The sequence below is a fragment of the Aegilops tauschii genome, chromosome 1 (genome assembly GCF_002575655.3).
Source record: "Aegilops tauschii subsp. strangulata cultivar AL8/78 chromosome 1, Aet v6.0, whole genome shotgun sequence".
NCBI classification, from domain to species: Eukaryota; Viridiplantae; Streptophyta; class Magnoliopsida; order Poales; family Poaceae; genus Aegilops; species Aegilops tauschii.
Window position 1 is genome coordinate 356,054,420 of NC_053035.3, and position 18,650 is coordinate 356,073,069.

At 44.6% G+C, this 18,650-nt stretch overlaps 3 protein-coding genes across 3 annotated transcripts; 1 reads left to right on the plus strand and 2 right to left on the minus strand.

Annotated features, from left to right (window-relative positions):
- The first annotated feature begins 1,939 nt into the window (after nt 1–1,939).
- LOC109774062 (transcription factor MYB36-like) lies at nt 1,940–4,277 on the plus strand. The gene is made up of 3 exons (XM_020332778.4): nt 1,940–2,204; nt 2,339–2,468; nt 2,567–4,277. Exons 1-3 carry the CDS (start codon nt 2,069–2,071, stop codon nt 3,261–3,263), a joined length of 963 nt encoding a protein of 320 aa, XP_020188367.1. The 5' UTR covers nt 1,940–2,068; the 3' UTR covers nt 3,264–4,277.
- A 289-nt stretch (nt 4,278–4,566) lies between these two features.
- Nucleotides 4,567–6,379, minus strand: LOC109774063 (protein RESISTANCE TO PHYTOPHTHORA 1, chloroplastic). The gene is made up of 4 exons (XM_020332780.4): nt 5,952–6,379; nt 5,649–5,859; nt 5,043–5,212; nt 4,567–4,905 (listed from the first exon to the last, which is right to left on the minus strand). The coding sequence occupies exons 1-4, from the start codon at nt 6,246–6,248 to the stop codon at nt 4,879–4,881; spliced, it is 705 nt and encodes a 234-aa protein (XP_020188369.1). The 5' UTR covers nt 6,249–6,379; the 3' UTR covers nt 4,567–4,878.
- Nucleotides 6,380–14,616: 8,237 nt separating this feature from the next.
- Nucleotides 14,617–16,985, minus strand: LOC109774061 (methyl-CpG-binding domain-containing protein 4). Its single transcript, XM_020332777.4, has 2 exons — nt 16,709–16,985; nt 14,617–15,369 (listed from the first exon to the last, which is right to left on the minus strand). The coding sequence occupies exons 1-2, from the start codon at nt 16,754–16,756 to the stop codon at nt 14,836–14,838; spliced, it is 582 nt and encodes a 193-aa protein (XP_020188366.1). The 5' UTR covers nt 16,757–16,985; the 3' UTR covers nt 14,617–14,835.
- Nucleotides 16,986–18,650: the final 1,665 nt, after the last annotated feature.

The following is an 18,650-nucleotide window of genomic DNA, read 5'->3' on the forward strand; positions in this document are numbered from 1 at the left end:
TCCATTGGTAGGTACATTATTGGTGACGCTATGCACTTCTCTCTCCCATGGTAATAATTGAGTGGCACTTGATCTGTAGCTTCATGTAGGAGCAAGAGTACTTTGTTCAAAGATACCACACTAATTTTATGAGGTCACAATATATTGAAAATCTTAGCTGATATAAATGTTTGGATTTTTGGCTTGTCTAACATGGGCCAAATTGAGGAAGAGAGTGGGAACTGGGCTCCATTTGGGACTGCCATGAGCTCTCTTCTTTACACATTAGTAGGTTTGAGCGCATATTTTCTATATATGTTACAACGGTAAATTTACTGGCATTAATAAAGATCCTCTAAGATGAGATTTTACGACATAAGCTAACCGTTGCACTTTTCCCGACAAGGAGGAAAACCCTCGGCGTGTTCATTGGTTGATGCACAAATCTATATATTATTTATTATTAAAAACAATGCGAACAAATCAGTTTAAAAAATAGAAAAGAAAACCCATGGCCATCACCCAACAACATAGGACATGTCTCGCGGCAACATCTTCAAAATCCTACCACAAATCTTATGACCGCGAACCAATCCAACATTGGAGCGACTTGTAAGCTGACTAAGGGCGTAACACTCTAAGACAATGTATCAATGCCATGAAAAAGGAATCATCACTCACACACGTTGATGTTGACTGGTCAACCAGACCAGGGACTATTACCCCGAAGCAGATCTTCAAAACAACACCTTCAAGAAGTTAACGATGGGCATGTCGATGCTGCCTGGTTAAGCTAGAAAGCTAGATCATGAGTTTTCACTCGGAGATAATACAACTGTTATGTCGACCACCATAGTCGCCATCAGGAAATTGCATAAACCACCAACCATTGGGGCTGATTTTGCACAAAACATCTACTCTTTGGGTTTGTTACGCAAAACACCAAATGTTGGTGTAATCCATTGTGGCTAGCTTTAATCCATCATTTGACTCCATTGACATTATTCCTACGGGTGGGTCCCGCTTACAAGTGCTTGCACAAAACTAGTTCGACAAAGGAGAAATCGTTGGAAGGAAGACGCAATCGCATCACTTCTGATCATCGATGCACCCCTGTCTCGCTGATGTTAGCCGTGCTCGCACCGCCCAAATGCCATCCTACAATGGCCCCAATCCGGCCCTCGGTCAAGCTAGATTTGGCCTTGCTGGCATTCACCAGCAGTAGTGAGGCGGAGGAGTGCCGCGTCTCACACAACCTCCCCACAATCCAGCCAACACCTGATACATCTATGTTTGACCAAGTTTACAAGAAAAAGTATGAGCATCTACAATATGAAGTAAACAAAATATGAAAACACATTTCATGATGAAACTAATGATAGTAATTTTGCATTGTGGTTGTTGATTATTTCCTCTATAAACTTGGTCAAATGTACAAAAAGTTAACCATTTGAAAATTAATACACCTTATATTTTTGAAACGGAGGAAGTACCTTCATTAGCCGAGGGTTGCATCAAGGATTGATCCAAATTGGATTGATTAGCAGTCATGCATATCCCTTTGCCATGGGATTCTAAAGGATGCTCGGAGACAAACAGGAAATGAGGAGATTGCATTACATTCTTATCCCTGGGCGTGTTCCGTTGATGCGGTAAAGTGGTCACTCTCTAGACCCTACGTTCCTAGTAAATCTAATTTACGTTCATAGGAGCTGGTTTTCAACGTACAGGTGTTGTTACACTCCTCGTCTGCTCAATGACTCAATGCCTTGATTCCAGTACCTCTTAGCGATTAACAGAAATCATAGCACACACTTTCTGCATGAGCAGCATAGGTGTCCGGCCAAGGTAACAATAAAAGGGCTTCCAAAGTACTCCACGAGAAGAGCCGGCAGGTGTCATGTCATCAGCAGCGCATATCACCAAGTCAAACCATATCCGTATATTCTATCAGTCCCTCTCATCTGCTCCTATAAATCCCTCCCCCCGCGCATACCACATCACCCAAACCAACTCAACCCAATCGACTCACAACGCAAGGCAACACAACACAACACAGCACAGGCTCACACACGCACACACAACTTCAATGGGGAGGGCGCCGTGCTGCGACAAGGCGACGGTGAAGAGGGGGCCATGGTCACCGGAGGAGGATGCGATGCTCAAGGCCTACATTGAGGAGCGTGGCACCGGCAACAACTGGATTGCATTGCCACACAAGATTGGTAATTATCTCCCAAGATATATGTTCATCATCCAAGCATCTTTAGCTTTTCTCATCTTGGAATTTCCAGGCATTTTTCATCAATCGTTTGTGGTTAACTAACTAAGTTTATATATCTGCGTGGGAACTTAACAGGGCTGAAGAGGTGCGGCAAGAGCTGCAGGCTGAGGTGGCTCAACTACCTGAGGCCCAACATAAAGCACGGGGACTTCACCCCAGAGGAGGACAGCACCATCTGCAAGCTCTACATTAGCATCGGAAGCAGGTACACATACAAACACCAAATTAACCCACTAATGTAGTCTCCACAAACCGCAACACAAATGTTTGTGCTAATCCGGTGTGCCATGATTAACCAACCAGGTGGTCAATCATCGCCGCACAGCTGCCGGGAAGGACGGACAACGACGTCAAAAACTACTGGAACACCAAGCTCAAGAAGCGGCTCCTCGGCGGCCGCCGCAAGGACCGCGGCGCCGGCACGCAGCAGCACCGCCAGGGCGAGCTGGACGGCGCCAACGACGGCGGCGAGCAGCAGCCGCTGAGCGCGTCGGCCATGGAGAGGATCCAGCTCTGCATGCAGCTGCAGGAAATGCAGAACCCCCTCAGCAGCATCAGCAACCACAACAACCCCTTGCACCTGTGGCAGCCTAGCAGCCATCATCAGGTGGCCGCCACCCACAGTAACAACAGCAACAACAACAGCAACAGCAGCCGCAGCAGCAGCTTCGATGTAACAGTAGCTGCTGAGCAGGGGCAGTCCAGCTCCCTGAACGATCAGAACCTCGGCGGACAGCAGCAGATGGAGACGACAGCCACCATGGACGGCCTGGCCTCGCCGTCGAGCGCGGGCAACTCCAACATCGTCACCATCGAAGCCGAGCTTCAGGAGCTTCTCTACAGCGCTACGACGACGACGACCGACAGTGTCGTCACGCAGCAAGGGGGTGTGGACTGGTGGAGCTATGAGCAGGGCAGGTCCCCAGTGAACTGCTGGGACTTCACCCCTGAAACCAGCTCGGTTCTCCAGGACTACACGTCCGTGGTGTATGACATGTGAACAAAGTGTGAAGAGGACCAAGTTAATTAGGGGTGGTAATAGGGATTTGTGTAGGCTTGGATCTTGTAAGAGTCCAAAGAAACTGTGACGAACTTCTTGTAAGAAATATGTAGTAGTAAGCTGCTGTAAGGCATAAATAAATAAATAATCAACAAAGGTATGTAAGAACAGGTTCTGGCAAACAAATGTAACTTGGCACCATGTTGTCCAAAGAACAGATAAGAGGAACATGAGCCATTTGCAAGGCTTGTAGTACATATATCCTCTTTTGCTATTAGAATTTAGAATCAGGAAACTCTGACATCATCGACTCAGGACTGAAAACAATGCCCCTTTCGACAATATTCTGCTGAACCACGGTCATTGCTATCCATCGTCAGTGGGCTATGCGAACCTTCATACTGTCCCATGAATGGGAAATCAAGGTGAACTGTATTCTTGAAACACAGACACAATCCCTAGCCTCTGCATCGATCGATGAACACAAGAGTGGAGCATTATTCATCAACTCTTGCTACATAAGAAAGCATGCAAATAGGAACCTAGATCCAAACCGGCCTACAGAACGAACTGACAACATCTGATCAACAGCTAACACTACAAAAAATGGAATGACATCACATGGTTCACTGTCCAACATGAACAGATATGTAGCACAGCCGATGCTGGTTAGATCACCCTTCACTAAAATGCAGTTTTTAGCGCGTACCTCAATAGAAGTTGCAAAATTCCTTGTCCGAAGAAGTGTCTTATTCTAAGCATGCTTACATTGTTTCGGTGTTTCCCAATTATAAGAGCAGGAAGGGTCAGAACATAACTATTTACCTGAGTTGGATGTCGCTCTGGCCCATCACCTTCATTAACAACCAGGGTTTCTACAATAACAGCTGATCTCTTGGACAATATTTGGGAATGTTATTTAAAAAATGGAAAATAGTTTACTGTTGCCGGATTAATCGACATTGTGGTTCCTACACCAAACCAGTAGGAACTGCACATTCTTCATACAGGGAAAGTATATTGAAGATGATGAAAGTAAAACTATGTCTTAAAGGTGGTACTGTCTTTTAACTGGGAACTGAAGGGATGCAACGAGATGAACACAGTAGCCAATCATACATGTAGGTTGCGTTGCCGTGTAAATTTTGGTCAAGGAATATGACCTATTACAACCTGTGCACAAAAAGGTAACCTGTTTACTTCTTTTTGCATGGGTGGCTTTTGCCTGATTTCTTGCAATTATAACTCAAATGGTTCAGGCCGCTTTTGGCTACCATAGTTGCCCCCAAAAAACCCAAGTCACTTGAACTATAAATGTGCCTTGAAGTAGCTGGACCTGGAACATTTGATACAATAGGTACAATTTTTATAATAAACACATACATATTAACAATATCTAACATTGCTGCATGGTTCCTAGTTAATAATGAATGTTGGCCCTCAGTTACATCTATTTAACAATCTGATGTCAAAATCCAATTTCTCCGTACTTCGTGGGTATAAACAAAACTTTAAAGGGCTATACAGACGCTATATCTTGAAATTTGGTCAACCTGTGCCCTAGAAAGAAACCAGCAAAATTCACAAGTAGAATGCTCCTCAATCAGGATAATCTTCACTCGGTCTTTTGCAGCCATCCAAGCTGCACAGAGAAAATCTGTTAGACATATACATGAAAGCTTGGGATAATTTTTTTTTCGTCTGCAGCAATGCATGGGTTATTTAGCTAGCATATACAAGAGCGAAATCCTGAAGGAGAAGACAACATTAAACATGTACCTTCCACGCATACATCACGAAAAAGGCGACTGTATCTGCTGACCAGACAACCGCAAACGATTTCACGAAGAACGGGATGATCACGTTGATCAAAGGGACCAGGATGAACAAATAATTGAGAGCCTCTTTCTCCTTGTTTGAGCAGTCACGGGCCCGTAAAGAAGGTATAGCTACAGAAGTAGAATGCGATCCGTTACTGTATTGCTGAAAATGTTTCTGTGCATCAATACTGAATAAAAAAAACATATTCTCCATAATTTAGACATATCGTTTCAAGTTGTTGCAACATCAGCTTGAGGCTGCTTGTCTATTTTGATTCTGCTGGATGATAATCATTTATAAATTTGTAGTGAACTAGATATACAAGATACATCCTTCGCACAAAATAAGATATACGAGATAACATCATGTTCCTATTTGCAAAGCCTGCCAAGAACAGATCCTAGGCCTAAGACATACTAGTTCTTACAGGACTTTGCTGCTAGCAACAAAATTCTTAGCAATTGAACAGCAGTAAGCACCACATATTCACTTCATCGAGAGATAAGCACCAAAAATCATCTTCAACAAAGAACTAATTTGCTGGAAAACACATGTCTTACTTACTGAACATCCAGATGGACCACATCCCCATGAGCCTCCAAATGTCCGGTTCGCTGGAGGGAAAGACGAGGTTGAAGGAAAGGGCGCCGCCGGCAAGCATGGAGGCGTACGCCTGGACCTCAAAGATGGTGTACAGGGTGGATCCGGGCACGGCGGGGTTCTTGCTTTTGGTGGACGCCCTCGGCGCAAACGTCGCCGCGGTCTTCTGAACTGCCTGCTCGGGGAGGACGCTAACCGTATCAGATAAAGCTTGATAATTTCTCTCTGCGCAACTGCAAATGGGTTCAGGGCTTTAGCAATTCCAACCTTCTTGAGCTCCTTCTCGATCTTCGGGTTGACGACGGGCTGCTGCCTCTCCGCCGCCGGCTCGGCCGAGGTACCGCGCTGGCCGCCGGCGCCTGCGCCTGCCTCCCCTTCCGTTACTGCGCCGGCCACAGCGCCGTCAGAGCCATCAGAGGCTGCGCGCGCTAAACCGGGCCGCCGCCTCCTGCTCCTGCTCCGGCCCGCGCTTGTACAGAGGGAGGCCGCCGGCAACCGCAGCGCGGCTGCCACCGACGGGAACGCGCAGCCGCCGCTGAGCGGATTGTTTAGCAGGGGATTCATCGTTGTTGAGGTTCTTTTTTTCGGGGGGAGGAGGGCCGGGGTGGCGAAGGGATGGGGAACGGAAGGTCCTCCCGCCTTCACCTTCTGGCCGTGGTCGCCCCACGAACACCGTGGTATTTCCACCCGTTGGCTTCGTGCTTTCCACAACGGTTTTTAGGCCAAAAATTTGTAATTTTTTTCGAATTTCAATAAATAAAGCACTCCCTCCAATTTAAATTAATTGACGCAGCTATAGTACAACTTTGTACAAAAGTTGCGCTAGAGCTGCGTCATTTAATTTGGATCGCGGTGCTATCTCGTGGATAGACCTGCAGCGATGGAGGCACGGTCAATTTCGGTCTGGTATTTTTGTCATTTACTAGCAAGATGCCCGTGCATTGCACGGAACATCAAGATGCATTTTTTACAAAACACCTGTTGTGATTGACCCATGCGGGAGTAATCCCATGTGTAAAAACTAATGATATCTCGAGAAATAGGAGAGATAAGGTGAGGAGGAGTGGGGCGTGGTGGTGATTGATGGTCAGACTGAGCGGAGGCATGAGGATGGACGACGCCGATTGTGGCCACCATGCTAGATTGTTCCAGAGAAATTCCTTTTTTAATTGCTCAACAATGAGGTTGTGGGAGATAAGGATGAACGAGGGAAGGTCTTATCTGCAAATGTGGAGAGAGGTGCGGGTATCTTTTTGCAAAATTGCCATAGTTTGCTTTCTATCCGTTAGATATAGATCGGACGGTCTATATTGCAAGATGGCAGGCACACAATCATCACCAACTCGGTTTTTTATAAGAGTATAGATAAAGTCGAATGCCGTGTCAAACTTCAATTCTTTGGGCAATATCCTATTCAGGAACTTTAAAACAATGTGTGTCTACATTTTTCAGAATTTGTTCACCAGCTATTAGAATTTCATAATTTCTTCATTTCCTCATATGAATTTCACGACTTTTCAACTTCAGAAAAGAATGGAAGTTCCAAATTTTCAAAAAAAATGTATTCTTGAAAATTCAAACTTTTAGAGTACTCAACTTTCAAGAACTTTCAATAAAGTAAATATTGCAAAACCACATTAGTTCTGATAATTGTATCGAGCGATGCTATCTCGCGGACAGCCATGCAGCACGGTAGGCATAGTCAATTTCGGCCAGGTAATTTTGTCGTTTATAAAGTCCTTTGTCATCTCAAACTTCAATATTTTTGGGGAAATTATCCTTTTCAACAACTTTCAAAATGTGTGTCGACATATTTCAAAAAATGTGTGCCGCAAAATTTAGAATTTCATACTTTCTTAATTTTGTTGTATGAATTTCGGGATTCTTTACTTTAAAAAAATTAAAGTTCAAAATTTTCAAAAAATGTACTCTCAAAAACCCAAAATTTAAGAATACTCAACTTTCAAGTTGTTCAGATGTTTTGAATTCTAAAAAATTTGAACTTCCAAAATTTGGAAATTATACACAAAAAGAAACAAATGATGAGAAGGAAAAAAGTGCCACATGGGTGGGCCCAGATTTGGGTGTGTTGTTTTACTTGGTCCAAATCTCCAAATTATGTCTCCTATAAGTACCCCTAAAAAAACGTCTCTCTGTGTGTGTGGTGCGGCTTTGGCCAGAGCTCGTATTCACTGTCTACGCATTGCGTAATGTGGTTAGCACAACTGATGTGTCGTATTCGGCTAGAGATTCATGATCTTCACGAATTTGAGGTGGAGGGAACCAATAACACGGGGAAAACAAAGAACATGAAGTATAAAAAGATAACTCGTGAAGCCTTTGCGGCAATACACAAATTTGGCAAGAAGTGGCTTAGATATACAGGATCCCGATCCCATAACAACAACACTCTTGCGACACTTGATCAGTCAAACGGTCGAAGGTGATCCCAAATCCAAAAGAAGAAAGAGCTAGTTGTTCCTCTCCAATCCTAGGACATTGAGGTCTTGTACCTCACCATTGGATACATGTATGTAAGGAGGCCTTGGACACCTCACCATCAATGATAAGATGAGCGCTAGCTTTTTAGTATAAATGCTTTACTAACCCTAAAAATAGAGACATGTATGACTTAAATAGGTTCTCACACAAAGGGGGAGATGGAAGGAAAAAATTACATGGGCTCAACCCATTTTCATTCTCGTAAACACGGTCCAAAGTGTGTGGATGGATTCGGAGTTTCTGAGCACCTGAAGTTGCATGCCTTTGCTTCCTTGGAAACCATTTCCCCTATAGTTTTGGCTTTGTGTTTCATGCCTTGTAGCGATCTGACCCAAATGGATCGGAGTCTCTGTGCATAAGTGCTATCCCTAGATCGGTTTCACCTGACCCAAATTGAGTGAAGTCAAAGGGAACAATGAGTAGATGAGGTGCATGGAAGGAATTTCACCAGAGATCATCATGTGCCAGATTGAGTGTATTGATGAGTCACTAAAGGCAAAGAAAGATGGCCATAATTTTGGTTCTACAGTGTCGAGCGTGAAACAGTGCCCTTGGTTTACTTATGTCGAAGGCGACTGTCAAGTCTGACTTTGCTGCCATCGTGTGCACCGATGAAGTTATTCCCAATAACACCCTACAGCCAGCGGAGTTATTCCTAGAAGCCCCCTACAACCAGCATAACCTGGCGCTTGCCGACTCTCTCACCTTCCACAACATGTCAAGGTATGTATCATATGTACTTACCTCTAATTCTCTGACAACTTAACACTATTTGGGACTATTTGTTGGAATTATGATGATGTTTAGATCAAATTATACTATCTATAGTGTAATTTTTCACAATTTTTGACCGAATCTCTCCTCTCATAATTAAAAAGAACATAGTGTTTTGTCGTTCACCTTGTCCTTGGTCCAACCTTAAGTATGTTCTCCTAGCCCTCTCTCCGTTTTGATTTTCTCCACTAGTTTTTCCTGAAAACCCGCCTTAGTTGTCCGGCCTTTTATTGACTTATACGAAATTTTATTATGTATTCTTTGTTAAGTCTACATCTTCTCTCATGCTTTAAAAAAGGTGTTATGTAGTCCACCTCGTCCTTCGTCCAACCTCCGTTGAGGTGTTTTCTTTTGCAAGGATGAAGAATTTTGAGGTGTGTCAACATCAAAATGAAATGAGGGCATGCGCTAAGTGAACCGTGTGTGGTCCTGCCCATAGTTTGTTCAGCTTACAATAAACACAGTTTTTTTAGGGGTACAATAAACACAGCTGAGCTGAACATATAGGCGGAACCAATCTTTGGCAAAGGCACGAAATAAAAGGTAATGGAAAGATGAAACGATTTGTTTCTCAAAAAGGGGGAAATGACAACACGCTCAATCCCGTGAGACAAGGAAAGAATCGTACAGAGGATTAATTGGTTGCCCAAACCCTTCGAATCCTATCCTACCCTTAAATAAACATGAACCCTTTCGGTAATTCTCCGGAAGCCCCGATCGTCGTTCGTCTTCCGGCGGCCTAAAGTGAAGTCCCGAGCTCTGCACCCGGTGACGGCAGGCACTCCATGCCCATCCCCAAGTTTTTCAAACTACCTTTGCCGCGTGCGCCTGCAGAATCTGCTTCGGCACAAACCGCGCGCGACGGTCCAGATCATACCTCAAGGTGCGCCGCGGCGACGAGGAGCCATCCAGTGGTATACATCATCTTCAAGTGCATACGGTGTCTCACATGATGTATGTGCGTATTAACATAGCGCCGAGGGGTGCATCCCTCACCGGATAGATTTTCATCAAGGTAACCTTCCGCTACACTAATCTTCTTTCTCATCATACGTATGTACGAGTCATATTATTCGATTTATTGTATTCATTCATGTATAACTTTGTACTACTAAATCAGCGTCAATTAATATGATTCGAAGGAAGAAGTACTAAATATAACCACATAGTGCCATATCAGGGTAACTTAGACAGCAACAATGCAATTGAGCAGCTGCAACATGATTTCGACTTGGAGGCGCTGCCGGGACAACGGCGTCAGAAGGCGGCGGCTGAACCATCTACGTTGCGTACACAACATGTGTTTTGGTACCAGGTATTGGAGTGCACTCGGTCTTCAATATACGTAGTACAATTTTGTTACTGAATGTTCCTCATCTGGCATTAGCTTCTGCTATCTATATGCATGCCCTTGCTAGACCCTCTTTGGATTGTTGAATTTTTAATTAAAACATAGGAATATGAAAAACACTTAATTAAAGCAACTTCAAAGCGCCAACCCAAACTGTTCGCGCGTGTTCGTTTGGGTCGAAACGGACACAAAAGCTGGCTCAACGCGGCGAGCGTCCGCTTTTTGTCCGCGCGCGACCCCTTTCAGGCCGGGTTGGTGTCGGCTGGACACGCAGTGGACGCGCGCGACGCCCGCCCTTGTTATCCCCTGGCCCGCTAGTCGGTGGCACATGGCCATTCCCCTTCCTCCATCGACAGCCAGCACACCAGACCTTCCCACCCGTCGCCACCACCGCCCAGTACAGGTACCCAGGCCGAACGCCCGCACCCACACCTCCCCCTGCAGCACGCCACCCCCTCCCCCCCCCCCCCCCCCCCGACGCCCCCCTACTCCGCCGTTTGGTGGACCATTTTCGCCGCCATCGCAGCACCCCTGATGTTGGTGAAGGAAATATGCCCTAGAGGCAATAATAAAGTTATTATTTATTTCCTTATTTCATGATAAATGTTTATTATTCATGCTAGAATTGTATTAACCGAAAAACATAATACATGTGTGAATACATAGACAAACATAGTGTCACTAGTATGCCTCTACTTGACTAGCTCGTTAATCAAAGATGGTTGAGTTTCCTAAACCATAGACATGAGTTGTCATTTGATTAACGGGAACACATCATTAGGAGAATGATGTGATTGACTTGACTTGACCCATTCCGTTAGCTTAGCACTTGATCGTTTAGTATGTTGCTATTGCTTTCTTCATGACTTATACATGTTCCTATGACTATGAGATTATGCAATTCCCGTTTACCGGAGGAACACTTTGTGTGCTACCAAACGTCACAACGTAACTGGGTGATTATAAAGGTGCTCTACAGGTGTCTCTGAAGGTACTTGTTGGGTTGGTGTATTTCGAGATTAGGATTTGTCACTTCGATTGTCGGAGAGGTATCTCTGGGCCCACTCGGTAATGCACATCACTATAAGCCTTGCAAGCATTGTAACTAATGAGTTAGTTGCGGGATGATGTATTACGGAACGAGTAAAGAGACTTGCCGGTAATGAGATTGAACTAGGTATTGAGATACCGACGATCGAATCTCGGGCAAGTAACATACCGATGACAAAGGGAACAAACATATGTTGTTATGCGGTTTGACCGATAAAGATCTTCGTAGAATATGTAGGAGCCAATATGGGCATCCAGGTTCCGCTATTGGTTATTGACCAGAGAAGTGTCTCGGTCATGTCTACATAGTTCTCGAACCCGTAGGGTCCGCACGCTTAACGTTCGTTGACGATATAGTATTATATGAGTTATGTATGTTGGTGACCGAATGTTGTTCGGAGTCCCGGATGAGATCACGGACATGACGAGGAGCTCCGGAATGGTCCGGAGGTAAAGATTCATATATTGGATGATATGGTTAGGCCAAGGGGTCAGGCCCACGGGGCTATAAGTCGGTGCAAAAGGAGTTTTGCGGAGGCCAGGGGGCCAAACGCCGGAGACCCTGGCGTCTGGCCCTGGGCCAGACGCTGAGGCCCATGGCGTCTGGGCCAGACGCCAAGGATTGTGGCGTTTGGTCCTGGAGTCCGAGTGGGACTCTTGCCTTTCGGGCAAAACCGACTTTGAGGAGGCTTTTGCTCCAAGTTTTGACCCCAGGGCTCTACATATAAATAGAGGGGCAGGGCTAGCACCAAAGAGACATCAAGTAACACCAAGCCGTGTGCCGCCAACCCCGTCCCCTCTAGTTTATCCTCCGTCATAGTTTTCGTGGTGCTTAGGCGAAGCCCTGCGGAGATTGTTCTTCACCAACACCGTCACCACGCCGTCGTGCTGCCGGAACTCATCTACTACTTCGTCCGTCTTGCTGGATCAAGAAGGCGAGGACGTCACCGAGCTGAACGTGTGCAGAACTCGGAGGTGCCGTGCTTTCGGTACTTCGGTCGGATCGTGAAGACGTTCGACTACATCAACCGCGTTGATATAACGCTTCGGCTAACGGTCTACGAGGGTACGTAGACGACACTCTCCCCTCTCGTTGCTATGCATCACCATGATCCTGTGTGTGCGTAGGAATTTTTTTGAAATTACTACGTTCCCCAACAGTTGGCGCCACCATGCCCACGCCTCCCCTTCCGTCAGCACGCAAGCACGGCTACCTCGCTCGCCGAACGCTGCTACGTTCGCCTCCACGCCTCCAGGCCTGATATCTGGTCTCGCAGAGGCACAAGGCTCTTCACCAGCCAGCTTCTTCCACGACGCCCGCAATGTGTTCGAAGGATTGCCCGAAGGGTACAAATGGACTCGGCGATGAGTACTTTTTCCACAATTTCATTTGCGATTCGGATGACTCTTCATCCGATGATAAATTGTGGTTGCTGCTTTGGTCGTCCATGACCACATTAATAGGCAGCGGTCGATATTCAGGGGCTCGATCCTGGGGCACCTCCATCGTTGAATCGCAACCGAGAGAGTGGCCATTGCCTACTCTCGCAGGACTACTTTGAGTCCCCTAACCCACTCTTCAAACACCACCTATTCCGGCGTCGTTTCCATATGGCTAGACATGTGTTCAATCGTATCCAGGAAGGGAGGGGGTGGCGTACGACAACTATTCCGACTGCAAGGAGGATGCCCTCGGAAAGATTGGCTTCTCCTCTTATTAGAAATGCACTGCAGCTATTCGGATGCTTGCATACGGAGTTCCCAGTGATCTCATTGATGAGTATGTTCGAATGATCGAGTCCACGTGCCTAGACTCCATGTAAAAGTTCTGCACGGGTGTGGGAGCAGTGTTTCGCCTAGAGTACTTGAGATAGCCAATTGCTGCGGATACAACCTGGTTGTTGGCGATCAACGCGGTAGGGGCTTTCCGGGGACGCTTGGTAGAATAGATTGTATGCACTGGGAGTGGAAGAACTACCCTTCTGCTTGGCATGGGCAGTATAGGGGCTATGCCAAAGCTTGCACTGTCATACTTGAGGCCGTGGCTTCACAAGATCTCTGGATTTGACACTTTTTCTTCAGCATGGCCGGATCTCACAATGACCTCAACGTGCTTTAGCGTTCTCCGGTGTTTGGAGGGCTTGCAGAAGGCAACTGCCTGGAGGTCAATGCTGAGATCAAAGGCCACCAGTACAACAAAAGATACTACCTAGCTGACGGGCTCAGTGAACTACTCTTGTGAAGACAACCGCCAACCCTGTAGGAGAGAAGAGGAGGTGATTTGCCCAAGCATAAGGGAGTGCTAGGAAGGATGTGGAGCGTGCCTTTGGTGTTCCTCAATTTTAATGGGGCATCATTCGGTATCCTGTTAGAAATTGGAGCACCAAGAAGTTTTAATGGGAGGTGATGACTGCTTGTGTGATCATGCACAACATAATCGTAGAGGATGAGCGTCCGGATGAAATCTACGATCAAGGGTTTCAGTTTCAGGGTGACAACGTTGTGTTGTGCCTGAGCATGGAGGAGCGGCAACGTTTGCACAGTTCACCGAATTTCATCATCAAATGCGTGATTAGGATACTCATATTCAACTGCAAGATGATTTGGTTGAGCATGTGGGCTCACCTTGGCAACCAATAGATGTATCGTCTATTTTTTTCTTTCAAATGTATTTGAGATAATTTAATTTTTATTTGGCTTGTAAACAATGAGATATTTATTTGGCTGTGAAACTATGATATATTTGTATTTTTGTTTGAATTATGTGAACTTGGGCCAAAATCTATTGATATGCCACAAAAAGAGCTAAAAAATGGCCGCAAACCGGCCGCCAGGACAAAAATGCATCTGCGCATTGCCGACCCAAACACATAAGGGGGCGGACAAGCCGACCCAAACGGACAAAAAACAGAACAAACACGCGTCCGTTTGGGTCGATGCGTTGGAGTTGCTCTAAGGATTTCGGAGTTGCTCTAAGGATTTCAAAACACAGAATCTTGCAATATGTGAGCCTTCATCTGGCGTTAGTTTCTGCTACCTATGTGGCCTTGCCAGAATTTGTGGTTGATGACTGATGGATAGCAATTGTCATATATAGGTTTCGCAGTGCAGAATGTAAATCAAATCAAACGATGGCAGAATTAACACCCTAGCTTAGGACAGTATTGACCAATTCAGCTGCTTTCTAATGAGATCTCTACGCATATGGCCATCTGGTAAAACAATGTATCACGGCGGATGGTAAACTCAAGGACATCTGTAACTAGATCTTTTTATTAGAAGAGAAAGCTACAGCCCTTCTCGAGCATCTCAGAATTTTACCAGAAACTCATGCATAAAAACGAAGAGATTCAGTGCATTGGAGCGCTCAGAGTAACATCGCAGAGAGAGAGACCCGACTTGATGACTAACTTCAAGGTAGATGAGGTAGGATCATCCAAGCAGCAGGCGACAGTTTTGCATTTGCTGCCATGGCTAGTTCTCGCTGCTTGAAGCATTTGCCTTGTCCTTCTTGCTGCTTGAAGCATTTATCTTGTCCTGCTTTTTAGCCTTTTTAGTCTTCCACAAAGAGCTCTGCGAAACGGTCTCCTCAACGATCTTGGGCACCGTAAAACTGAAGCTTTCAGCTGATATGCGGTCTTTGTACTCTGGGTTTGTGTCGAGGAACTTCTGCACGTCCCCGATGCCCCTTGCACGCTTCCCGTTTGGCAGGACATAGTAGATGTCCATTTTAGACAGATCACCTCTCATGATCACAAGTCTCTCGGTCTTGGGCGGAGGCTTTGGTATGTTGGGCTTGTCGATGACCCAGATGCGGCTGCTGTCGTACTCAATGTCTGGAGGGTCTTCACACGAGCACTCAGGTCTTTTACTGCAGAACCATGGGTCTTCAGTGAAGTTCTCACGAATTGTCTCAAATTCATCTTTCGTTGAAACTGTACGCCATTTATGACATTCACAACACTGGACAGCATACAGGCCAATTGATTCCGTTGCACCTCGTTTTTTCTGCCAACATCAGAAGGTTTCTTTTTAGTATTTTATTATATCAGGCAAGGCAAGCAAGTTATCTGAAGTAAGCATTTCAATTTGAAAACATGAAATTTAACTCTTATCAGGAAAACACAAATGCAAGTCAACAACCTTTTCCACTCTCCCTACTACCTGTAGGATGATTAGTGGATAGTGCAAAAGGTGGTGTTTGTAAACTGCGCAAGCCTGAACACATCTAACACAACCATTCCTACAATCTAAAGAAAAATGCACAGCCATTCCAGATTATAAACATGAATACAAAAGAAATATCTAATGGTTTGCACAATACATTTGCTTTCCATGCTGGCAGTTGTCTTTGGTTAAACAATGTCACAACAACACAGCTATTTCTTATACTGTTGTCCCCAACAGAGCCTAAAGAGGAGATTGGCCAAGACAATTGTTTTGCTGGATTGAGTTGCCATAATTGTGTTCCATTATATTACTGGGATATACAGCAATTCGGCCCATCAATCACTATTGTTAGTTATGTAACAGTGTAGATTGAGAACACATTGTCTGAAATCTTAAGAACCGCAAATAGGTTAACACTGCTGCATTGCCAATTGCAATGGAAATATCGACCAATAACAAGCTTACACTGATCTGAATTCTATATCAATTAGCTTACTTGACAGGAGATGGGAACTGTGTAACCCCTTTAATGATTGCACAAATTTCACATTTTTCTTCATTCTCTACTACATATTCTCTTGATTCCAAGTTCCCAACTATGACTTTAGAGAATAACCCACAGTTATTTGTTGTTGTTTGAAGCTCCTAACCTCCCTGCAACTGGTTAAACAGTCTTCACATACCTGCCCTCACCATATATAGACAATAGTCCAAGTGGACATGTCTATAACTTTGGTACTAACAGTAACGCATGTATCCAGCCTAACAGATGAATAAAGGAACAAAATTTCTCATGTATCCGGTCCCGAACCAAAGGCATGTGTGCAGGATCGATCACCAAATCCTATTCTGAGGCTATCCAAACAAATATGCAGCCAACATTGATGTTCTTCTAGAACAAGGCTCAACCTTTTTGTTCAGGGATCCGGCATGTAGATACTCATCACAATCCAGCCATCCCTACCAAACAAAGCAGCCAGATGCAACCAAACCTACCCCCGCAATAGCAACGAAATCAACCTCTGAGCATTACACCAGCGCCCACCACGCCGAAATTGACCTCATAGCATTACATAACCATCAGTCCATCACCAAGGAGATTGCACAGGGGAGGAAATTAAAGCTGCGGAAACATTAATCAATCAAGGCGGGGAAGATCAAAGAAGGGTAAAGGGACCTGAGAGGAGGACCCCGGCGAGGCCGGAACCGGCGCCGGCGAGGCCATGTTCGACAGTGAGGTGGCCTGCGTCGGGAACTCGGAGGCGCCCCGCTGGAGAAGCCACCGGCGACGGCGCCGGTAGTAGGCGGGCGGATGCGAGAGGACGGAGCCAAGGTCGGCCGTCCGGATGGGGACGGAAGTGGGGAGAGTGGATCTCGGGCAAGTGGTTACGGGGATATACGGACAGGATCGTCCACGGTATGCTCACCGAAAGTGATCCACCCTCAATGTCAAACCACCCACCAAACAATTTGTTTGTTACGAAGGATGGATCAGCCTGAATAAAGGTGAAAAAAAAACAACCCTAACGCAACTTGTCCATCACCGTCTTATATGCCTTGTAAAGAAGCTAAAAAATCCCAGTACCAAAAAAATGCCATCATCTATAAAAAGCAGAAAAATGACATAGGTAAAACCTAATATTCACCGAACGTTCGATTTGGAAACCCCCCGTCCGAAAACGTTATGACAAATAAAAACCAAGTATTTAAAAAGAAAAAATTACATGGCAAAATAAACGAAAAATTGCCATGTGAATAAAAGCATTCTTGCCATGGCAAAAATGGAGTAGATTTTGCCATGGCAAAAAAACTAAAATTTGCCATGTGAATAAAAGCATTCTTGCCATGGTAAAAATGGAGTAGATTTTGCCATGGAAAAAAATGGATTAAAATTTTCCATCGCAGACATGGATTAAGTTTTCCGTGGAAAATAAATTAAAATTTTCCATGTGAACACAAGTATATACCATGCTACATAGTAAAAAGTCGCCGTGTTCCTGAAAAATGTAAATTTGGCATCATATTTAAATTAAAATTGCCTTTACAATAAATTTGCCATGGCAAAAATAAAGTAAAATTTGCCATGTCATTAAAAGTATGCGATGGCAAAAAATGGACTAAAATTTTCCATGGCAAAAATAGAGTAATTTTGCCATGGAAATAAAGTAAAAATTGCCATGGCTACTCAAGTATATTTTCCATGCTACATATAAAAAATTGACATGTTCTCGAAAATGTAAAATTGCTATGCTCTAAACAATACATTTGCCATGTAAAAAATTGCCATGTCAATAAAAGTAAAAGTTGCCATGGCAAAGAAAATGTAGAAAAATCCCGAAGAAAAGTATTTTTGCCATGCTCCGTGAACTACAATTGCCATGGCCCTTTAATACATTTGACAAAAAACATCATAAGTTTGCCATGGTTTTGAACATATTAAGTTGCCATGTTTTTGAACACCCCATAACTTTGCCATGTTTTGAAACATGACAAAGTTGCCATGGCAAGTTTGCCATGTTGTTGAACATATTAAGTTGCCATGTTTTAAAACATTTATAACTTTGACATGTGTTTGAACATGGCAAAGTTGCCATGGCAAGTTTTCCATGTTTTTAAATAAAAAATTGCCATGGCAAATCACAAAAAATGTCATATAGAGCAATTGCCATTGTTTATGTACACGGACGAAGATGAAAATTGCCGTGTATGTGAAACAATACAAAAAGATCAAAATTGCCATGTCAAACACATATTCTTATTGGTCGTGGATTTTTTTAATCAATTTTGCCATGCTAATATTTTTTTGCCATGAATGTGAAATAATACAAAAATGATCAATAGTTGCCATGGCAAAAGCATGTTCAAATTTCCCGTTGTATTTTACCTAAAGTAGGCATATTTTGTGTGATTAATTTATCGTGTATGTGAAATAACACCAAATCAAATTTGTCGTGGCTCCAACCAAATCCACCCATCTCGTCTCCGTCCATCACCCCTGTTCGTGTTGGTGGTCTATGGCGTTGAGCACTGGGCATGCAACTCCTAGTCCTAGCTCATCCGTTGTGGCAAGTGCTGCTCCTCTGCCAGCTACCACCATGGAGGCCGCCCGCCAGCGACGC